General features: G+C 41.8%; 1 protein-coding gene across 3 annotated transcripts; it reads left to right on the top strand.

Moving 5' to 3' along the window:
* Window positions 1-2216: 2216 nt before the first annotated feature.
* hnrnpm (heterogeneous nuclear ribonucleoprotein M) lies at window positions 2217-9636 on the top strand. 3 transcript variants are annotated; one of them, XM_030049430.1, is made up of 16 exons: window positions 2218-2473; window positions 3063-3244; window positions 4909-4961; window positions 5717-5724; window positions 5860-5953; window positions 6080-6379; window positions 6568-6721; window positions 6886-6935; window positions 7042-7102; window positions 7619-7726; window positions 7819-7863; window positions 7943-8011; window positions 8113-8214; window positions 8349-8935; window positions 9029-9080; window positions 9209-9636. In XM_030049430.1, exons 1-16 carry the CDS (start codon window positions 2403-2405, stop codon window positions 9370-9372), a joined length of 2100 nt encoding a protein of 699 aa, XP_029905290.1. In that variant the 5' UTR covers window positions 2218-2402; the 3' UTR covers window positions 9373-9636. The 3 variants fall into 3 exon arrangements, with proteins under 3 accessions (XP_029905292.1, XP_029905290.1, XP_029905293.1); XM_030049432.1 differs by lacking the exon at window positions 8113-8214 and having other exon boundaries at window positions 2217-2473; XM_030049433.1 differs by lacking the exons at window positions 2218-2473; window positions 4909-4961 and having other exon boundaries at window positions 3115-3244.
* Window positions 9637-9724: the final 88 nt, after the last annotated feature.

Here is a 9724-nt window from a genome sequence, read left to right as displayed (position 1 = left end):
CATAAAAACAAATAATAAGTAATAATAGTAAACAAATAATAGTAATAATAGTGTGGTGATGAAGTTAAAATGCTGACTTAGCCTACTGTTATTGCTGGTGTGGTGAATGGTGACATTCAAGACTATTTAGTTCAGGATGAAGACATATAAGTAGGCAAAGTTACCAAGACGCATTTTCTCATCCAATCAGTGTAGCCTAGCTAGTCCACACAATCAATCAATCAATCAGCCACTTAACTTTGACTGGAGCTTTAGGTTTTGTTGAGCCTGATAGTTAACACAAAGCCTGGCTATGTTGAGCCTCCTTCGTAGTACAGCCCTTTGGCTAACTATCTGCTTAACTTATCTTGTTGGTGGTTCATGCGGTTTAGTGAACGGTGGGATCAGAAATCTACTCCATATTTTGCTTTATTTTCTTCAAAATAAAATGTATCCACCTGGGGTTCGATACTGGGTGTGAAATCTAAAGGAAATATTAAAAGTCATTTATTTGGACCACCAGGCTAGCGTACCTGCTGCGGGGCTGGTCCGATAACATAGTAACTGTCAGGTAATATCAACCACACGGCCTCTTCCAGGCTCTGAATACCTTTGCCAATTAACTTGTGGCCGCTGTTACTGTGATGATAACAGCCACACACACACACACACACACACTTTGTAGTGCCTCTCAAGCTCAGCGCTTGTTGAGCATCGGAGATTTTGTCTGCTTGGAGGATATCTGGGAGGAAATAGATAGTGACTACAGTTTTAGACAAAGATTTCATGCAAACAAAGACTGATAAATGACTCATGTTTAACAATCCTGAGTTTTTGGCAGATGAAACTTGGTTTTTATTTTGGCAAAATATATCCATAGATGTTTGGATTAAAAAATTACCCTCCTTGTATAATTTTTTAAGATTCAGATTTTAAAACATATTTGATTATGACTGAAAATGTAACTCAGAAATCACAAATTGGAAAAAATTGTTCCATTATTTGACATTTCAGAATTATTCTAATTTTTAGCAGACCCTGAGGGTTTTATGTTTGTTTCTCTTTTCCTTTCCTTTCTGTACATTTTGTAATTTGTTGTTCATTGTCATTTATTTTCATATTCTTTTTACACTGAAGTATATTTTCAAAAAGTCTTCTAATAAAAAAAAAAAAAGTATGTATATGTACTTCATGAACTTGATTTTTTTTTTTTTTTTTTAACATTTCCCCTCTGTGGTTCCTCGGTGGTGGAACGAGCAACCAAACAACATTAAATCTGCAGAGTCCCTCTCGATCTTTAAGAGAAAGGTGAAACACCAGGGAACACCTGCTCACCTAATGGATTGTGTAATCCAAAAAAAAGAATTAAAAAAATCTGCCTCAATGCTTTCCTCCTTCCTCCACGCACTTCATGCACTCTATATATTCCCTCTTTGCACTGCCTTGTAGCACCAGCATGCCCTTTGGACCAGAACCAGAGCTGTATGGCACCTGATGTCGTCGCTCTCTCCTGAATAGATCTTTGCTTGTGGTGTATAAAATTTCATATGTGTGACACTTTGGATAAAAGCATCTGCCAAACGTGACTTGTAATTGTAATTGTATTCAAATAAAGAAAAAAATGTTACCATTCTTTAAACCTCCTGTTACCTTCAACTTTACATTTTTTTTTTTTTTATCAACTGACCCCAGCTATTTAATTTTAATGATTTTAATATAATTACTCACCCAAGTGTATGTGTCAGGTACTAATGTGTCTTGTTGACTACCTACAAAGCTTGTGTTCTTGTGGGAATCATGTTTCTCCCCCCTAAATGTCACATCAGCCATCAGTGGTTCTTATAATACTACAGGTGTGTTTGTGTTCTGTTAGGGCCCTAAAGCATAATGAAGTTTTTGTGAAGTTTTTTTCACAATTATATATGGTATGTTATAATTCCTCAGTGTCCTCCAAAACAACTGAAACAAATATGTGTAAAATGTTGCAATTTTTTTTATGTGTTTTATACAGCTAAAACAGCCTGGGATCATATTGGCCCCAGAGACACACCAATGTACGCAATATGTGTACGGAAACCATATACCTGTCACCATTACATTATTAAAAACGATGTTAGTCATGTATTTAGAGACGTTAAAGGGTTAAACTATAGCATGGTGCCTTTTATTTTGAAGTAAAACGGATGTAGGTTAATCTCCCGCGGGCTCCCAGCATCCTCTCGTCTGTTCAGCGCCGGTGAATAAATAGGCACAGCCCCTCGCGCTCCGCCATTTCGTTAGCTTGGGTCGTGAGGAGTCGAGCCGCGGAATCAGTCACACATCTGCTATTTTTCCCGGATACAGTAAGCTCAACAGTGTGGGGGACCGGTTAATATCCATTCAGGTGGTTAACGAGACGTAACTCGGTGAAACAGCGCAGGAAGATGTCGACCGAGCAGGCCGAAGCCGCCGCAGAGAAAGCGGGCCAGCCGCAGCAGCCGCCGCCGCAGCAGGGGTAACCACTTTGTCTCATTCATCCGGCTCTCTTTGTTAGCGCCTGCTAGCTGCTTAGCCGTGTGACGACGACCGTGGCTAACCTTGTCTTAACATTTGACTTTCTTACAGTTAAATCCAGTCTTGAACCATGAATATTGAAAACAACTGCATTTTTGTACAACTCGGGCAATGTAGCCGTATCAGGCGTTTTTTTCCTTCTTAATCGGTACCGTCAACAGAAGGCCGCGCGTGTGCGGCGTCGTCTATTTGCTGGATAGACCTAACTAGGCTGATGCTATTTGCTGTAATTATATAATTACTAAAAATCACTTCAGCATAGCACGCGTTACTGATGAATAAACCCTTTAATACTGCGCGCAGACATTCTACTCGAGTTGAAATTTAACAGCTAAAACTTGAGTAGCTTAAATGTAGGTTAAAGTTAACCCAGTCGGGTCCAGCAATGTGTCTGTTAAAGTTTCATTATTAATTTCAGTGTTCAGCGGTGCATCCTTGTGATGAAGAAATAGTGTGGATTGCAACAACTATGTCTGTTAAGTTTGGAGGATGAGCGAGCATTAATGAAACAAATGCATGTGTTTCCACAGGGAGATGAATGGGAAAGCAAAGCATGAGCCCGCGCCGAGCCGAAAGGAGAGGCCCCAGAAGAGAGGAGGAGGCGGCCGCTTCGAGCCCTACGGAAACGCCAACAAGAGATACCGTGTTTTTGTCAGCAACATCCCGTATGATGTGAAATGGCAAGCACTGAAAGACCTGATGAAAGAGAAAGGTAAGGTGTCCAAATTAGAGATCCCAAAAGATGCATTCTCCAAGGTCATTTTGATGGGCCACTGTGGCTTTGAAGAGATTTGGGGAATTTGTTCAGGGACTCAAGTTGTACAATGTGTCTTGAGTTCTTGTATCGGAGTTATTTGGAGTTAAAGGATTGGCAGAGGTTCTTTTTTTAATGGAGAGGCATGTGTCCGGTCAATTAACTGAGCTGCAGATTTTGAAGAATTGCTGTGAACATGGGTTTCAAACAGAAGTTATTCCCTAATGAGATTACCAAAGCCCATGTGGATCTCAGGAAGTTGGGCGGCACATGTGTAAAGATGTGCCAGAAATGTGCGAATTCATTGGCTTGGCATTCTGAATGGTGCAATGAGCTGCAGTTTTTAAAGAAATGCATGAAAGATTATACATTGCAATGGTGACATGATTTTGCCCAGAGGCAAGGAATGAATAGCTCAGGTGCAAAACGGCATTCATGGTAAAACATGTGCTATTATGATTTATTGATCATATGGAGATATTCCAAATTAAGTGTGATGTTCTTGTCATGCAACTTTTTTGAATTTCAGCTTGGATTCTCCTAGATCTCCTGATCCATTTCTTAACAATGCAGACTTAAAAATATGTGCTGTTACTCAGACCTATTGGAAAGTAGTTGCTCATTTATATGGCTTTGGAAAGTTTTAGGTGTATCAGAAGAAATGCACCAAATGGCATTTGCTTTAATTAAGTTAAAGCATGTTTTAAAGAGGTTACAAATCCTTTTTAAAGGAAGGAGCACCTAGGATTGGTTGTATTACAATTCACTGTGGAGTTAAATTGCATTTTCTTTTTTTAGGTTTGACCTTGACACAGCAAATGTTTTCTCAGCAGATCTCCATGTTGTGCCAAACACAGATGTGCGTTGGGGATTTGGGGGTACAGGTCTACAAAATGAAGCAACTTCTTATGCCCGGTCCTTGTCCCTAGAGGTTTGGTCCTTGATGTCCAATCGAACAGACACAGTAACCGGAATGAAGGCATGGCTGTGGTCAACACTGAATCAAAATTATGATTCTGTGTGTTTCAGTTACAGGTCTATTTCAAGAACAGATGTTTGTAGATATTTCAGTTTCTGCTCCCCCATACTTATGCCGTCCGTAAGATAATGGTTATTTTCCTAGTGTATGTTTCTTCTTAGATGTAGCAGATGGGCAAATATATTGTTGCATTAGCCTGAGGTTTCAAATGGAGACATTTGGCAAAGTATTAATAGGGTTGCTATGAAATGGGCTGAGGCGTTGAATGGGCTTTGCAGACTTGAAATTGCTATTTGGTCAATTATTCTCACAGAGAAGGTGGTTTTTAGGGAAATCTATCCAAACAGGAAGGCTTATAGTTATTCAAATAGTTGTTGTCCTCAATCCATTGCTTATGGTGTTTTGGGGGATTCCAACAAGGACGGGCTAAGAAGTCTGTTTTTTTTTTAAAGACGCAAGCTTGCTTTTTGTAGACCTGTACCATATTGTGCTGCTGCTGATGCTGAGGTGCTGGGGGAAGGCTCAGGACTGGCAGTCTGAGCTCAGTCACCGGCTGCCCCGCTTGTGTGTCTGCTCTAAACCCCCATTGTTCTCTCGGCTTCTCTCCCCTTGGTGTGTGTCGTCTCTGGAATCTGATTTGTAGTGGGTGAGGTAACGTACGTGGAACACTTAATGGACGCAGAAGGCAAATCGAGGGTAAGTGCAAAAACACATGAATTAAAAAAAATATGAATAAAACTAGGCAAACGTGTTTGTCAGACTGGGTTTCTTTATTTTACTTTTCATTGGGATTGTTCAGATTCAGAAACCTGATGGAGTGCGTCAAACGGTGACACGTTGGTGTTTTTTTGGTGTCGTCTGTGGCACTGACTTTGAGGTCATCTTGAGGGCTGATGCTTTTATAGTAGGAGTTCAGGTTTCTCAGTAGTCAATCCCGTGGGTTTGCAGTAGCTGACAATGTCCCTTTTTGGTTGTTGGATTCGTTCAATATGAATTCAGTATAAATGGGGTCTAGTCTGCAAGAGGTTGTAACAAGGTGGTTAGACGGTTGTTAAACATAACACATTTTGTTCAATTGCTTTACCGGGATAGATACTTCCAATATCTCTGCAGTAGGGAATCCCATCTCATTGTGGATTTTCTGCCTTTGGATGTTGGAAAATACTTTTTAAGGATTTAGGATGCACCAGACTTGTTGGCATTGTGTTAGTGTCTGGTGGTGAGAAATGTGAAGTGTTAAGATGTGTAATCTTACTGACAAGTAAAGAGTTGAGGCCAAGGCCTTAAAAGTAAGTTGTGTGAAATTAAACTTATGAATGTGCATGAAATTTCCTTGTATTAACTCCTTGTACCAAATAAATATCCATCTTTTTTTATAACCATGGCTTTTACTAACGATTACTTTTTGTGTACTTTTTCCCGGGCTGATATGTTGTCTTCAATCAACAAAGGGTTGTGCGTAAGTAGCCTTTGTTCATTTATTATCTCAATGTATTATCATTTTTGTGTCGGATTGCTAAATTTATGGAGATGCTTGGCATCCCGTTTTAATGTTTTGCATTCAACATTCTAAGTGGATATTTCTGTCTCCTAGTGTTGTTGAGTTCAGGACTGAAGAACTGATGAAGAAAGCGGTGGAGAAGGTCAACAAGCACAACCTGAATGGTCGTCCATTGAAAGTCAAAGAGGTAGGCTACAGCAAGACATCATAACCTGTGAAACCTCTGCTGTGCCCTTTGCCTGTTATTTTAATTGTATTACTGTCAGCTGTGGGTTTTTGTCAAGTCATTTCTCCTACTCATGTCTTTCCACAGGACCCTGATGGTGTGATTGCTCAGAGGGAAGTCCACAAGGCTCAGGGTGGAGGTGGTGGTGGCCCTCCTGGGGGCCATGGAGGCATGGGGGGAATGGGAGGTATGGGTGGCATGGGGGGAATGGACCGTATGGGTGGCATGAACATGGATCGCATGAACATGGACCGCATGGGCCCTGGACCCAGTGGCCCTTCCATGGTCAATATTCCTCCCAGCCTGATGAACAACCCCAACATCCCCAATGAGATCATCCATGGTCTGCAGGCCGGCAAGATTGGCAGCACCGTCTTTGTGGCCAATGTAAGGGTGCTTTACATTTCAGATGAGATTTTTCCATCTTGGTATAAAATGGTTCCTGGAATCATCCAACTAGATTTTTATCCATATGAAAGATGCCAAGAAAACCTATAGCTTTGTGTTTCGCTAGTCTACGTTATTGCCACATATTGAGATTGTATACTAACTCCAATCTTGCTTTTTGACTGCAGCTGGACTACAAGGTTGGCTGGAAGAAGCTGAAAGAGGTGTTCAGCATGGCAGGCATGGTGGTGAGGGCTGACATCCTGGAGGACAAGGACGGGAAGAGCAGAGGCATGGGCACGGTCACATTCGACATGCCCATTGAAGCAGTCCAAGCTGTCTGTATCCTTAAAAAGCAGGGTTACCTTGATATGACACAGTAATCAACAAAAACATTTTACTAAATCTGCCACTTTGTGCAGGTCTGCCTGAAGTATGCACATGGGTTCATTCTTGTATTGATGTAGAATTAGATTCTGTCAGTGCTTTTCCTTAACTTTCCCCAGCTATGTTCAACGGGCAGCTGTTGTTCAACAGGGTCATGCACGTCAAACTGGTATGTTGCTTAAATGTCACCATACATAAGAGAGACTATACTCAAATTACACTTTGATATGAGGGTTTTGTTTGAATATGTTAAAGTGTTTACATGCCATTTTCAGGATGAGAAGTCCCTGCCTAAAGGTGATTTTGGACCACCTGAGAGACCTGCTGCTCTTCCCCGTAAGTGTTAACCTGCTTTACTTAATCAAGGTTAGGGCTTTAACTGTTATAAAATATTAGCTGCTGACTTAATTGTCAAACAAAAAAATCTTGATAAATTATTTAATTCTGTTTTAACATGACAGTATAAGCTTGTTATTTCCACATTTAAGCAAGATCAATTTACTGGTAATGAACATTACTACGACTGAATTTGCTTTGTAAACCAAAATAACTGGTACATGGTACAGTTGTGGCATTAGCAATACTTGCCTACCAATTTAGCCAATATAAATTGATAACTGTGTTTATAACAGGCCATATTGTATCCTAGCCATCATTTTTCCACTTTAATTGGACAAAGGCTATATATATGTAAAATAACAAGTCACATAATCGTGATCACTCGTTTCTATGGTAATTGGCACAGCCCTAATTGAAATCTCATACAAAAGCGGGTACATTTGAAATGGCTCAGGAGCTTTTAAGATTTTAAGGGATTGAATGGACCTTCATATACCTGTGTTCTTTGCCCAGGTGGCCTGAGTGGCATTGGTCTGGGCTTGGGGCCTGGTGGGCAGCCCATTGATGCTGCTCAACTCAACAGAGGTGGAGGAGCTGGGATGGGCAACATGGGCCCTGGAGGTAACAGTTGCTCTATAGTTGTTTGTTTCCCTCAACCCCAGGAGTAACACAGTGAAGTCTCAGTCTTAACACTGTCACTCTTTCACTTTCAGGAATGGATGGAATGGGCTTTGGCAGCATGGGAGGCCGTATGGGAGGTATGTATGTTCTGTGCAGCCCCTGTTGGCATTCATTTCTATTGGTGGCATCTGAGACTTAATCTCTCTCCTGTTCTAGGAATGGACAACTTTGGAGGCATGAACAACATGGATCGCTTTGGACCATCTGGAATGGGCAGAATGAACGGTAAGAACTCACTTGAGACATGTCAGCCATTCCAAAGCGAGCGTGGAACATCTTCACGTTTTGCTGGACTTTTCTAATGGTTTCATCTCTTGCATTGTTAGAGATGGACCGTGGAATTGGTGGTGCTTTTGACAGGGAGTTTGGTCGAAATGAAATGGGCATGTCTCGCAATAATTTTGGAGACTCCTTTGAAAGAGGAATGGGTTAGTACTTTCAGGATTTTGTTAAAAGAAAAAAAAAATTCCCCTGCTGTGTCTCATAAGGTGTGCTCGTGATAACATCTTGGGCTTGAATGTTACTTTTTGGTTTCATCTTTTGTTTTTTGTCAATCTTAAAGGAAACTCCTTGGGCATGGATCGCATGAGTTCTGGCATGGACCGTCTGGGTGCTGGCATGGACCGCCTGGCAGGGATGGACCGGATGGGGATGGACCGGATGGAGCGTGTGTCCGATCTGGACAGGCTGGGTTCAGGCTTTGACCGGATGGGTGCGGGGCTGGACCGGCTGGGGCCCACTATGGACAGGCTTGGTTCAGGCCTGGACCGTATGAGCTCCAGCATGGATCGCCTTGGCCCAGCTGGGTTTGACCGCCTAGGCCCGTCCAGTTTGGAGCGCATGAGTGCCGGGCTGGACTTTGGCTCCCCAATGGGCATGGATCGCATGGGCAACACCGGGCTTGACAGAATGGCCAGCAACTTCGATCGCATGGGATCTGCAGGAGGTCTTGACCGCTTCCCCACCGGAGGACTTGACCGCATGGGCTCCAGCATGGACCGGATGGGAACTGGAGGCGTTGGTGGCCAGTTTGATCGTCCTGCTGACATGGATCGTGGAGGCTTTGGAGGCAATTCCTTTGGAGGAGCTGGAGGGTCCGGAGCTGGTGGAGGCAATGCCAGGAAGGGATGCCAGATCTTTGTCAGAAATGTGAGTGTTTACTCTACAGTACTGTTAGGGTTGATTCAGTTTATTTTCAACTTTTCATACATGAATTTAAATGAAATGGATTTTGTCTTTCAGCTCCCCTTTGATTTCACATGGAAGATGCTGAAGGATACCTTCAATACATGCGGTAAGAACAGTCATACATCCTGTCCTTTTTTGTTTGTGTGCAAACAGAGTAATAAGATCCACTCATGTTTGTTACAGCATATTTGGACGAGCGCTCCTAACATCAACACTCTTATCTTTCCTTTACAGGCATGGTCCAATATGCTGATATTAAGATGGAGAACGGCAAGTCCAAGGGCTGTGGCGTGGTCCGCTTTGATAGCCCTGAGACCGCTGAGCGCGCCTGCCGGAGCATGAATGGCTATCGACTGAACGGAAGAGAGATTGATGTTAGGATTGATAGGAATGCATAAGTTATTTGTCTCTTATTTTACGTCATTATAACCCTACTATTCAACCCCTTGTATACATCTGTATGACCTCATCATATTCACATAGTTTGTTAGACATTTTTAAAAGTGAAAATGTGTTATTTTAGTTATTGTTTGGAGTCTTTATTTTTAGGTTTTTTTTTTTAGTGACCAAAATTTTATTTTCTTTTATTTGTCATGCTGCACCTGTCATTGCCTTTGTTCTATAAGGTGTTTTGATAAATAAACCTCAACATTTTGAAATACTTTGTTTTTTGTTCTCTCTCTTTATCTCTCTAGATATAGATAAATAATTACAGATATGAGCGGGGTAGTTGCTGACCAATTGATTGTC

This window comes from Myripristis murdjan, chromosome 4 (assembly GCF_902150065.1).
Source record: "Myripristis murdjan chromosome 4, fMyrMur1.1, whole genome shotgun sequence".
Lineage (NCBI taxonomy): Eukaryota > Metazoa > Chordata > Actinopteri > Holocentriformes > Holocentridae > Myripristis > Myripristis murdjan.
The sequence above is the reverse complement of the archived record's forward strand: the minus strand, read 5'-3'. Positions and strand labels throughout refer to the sequence as shown.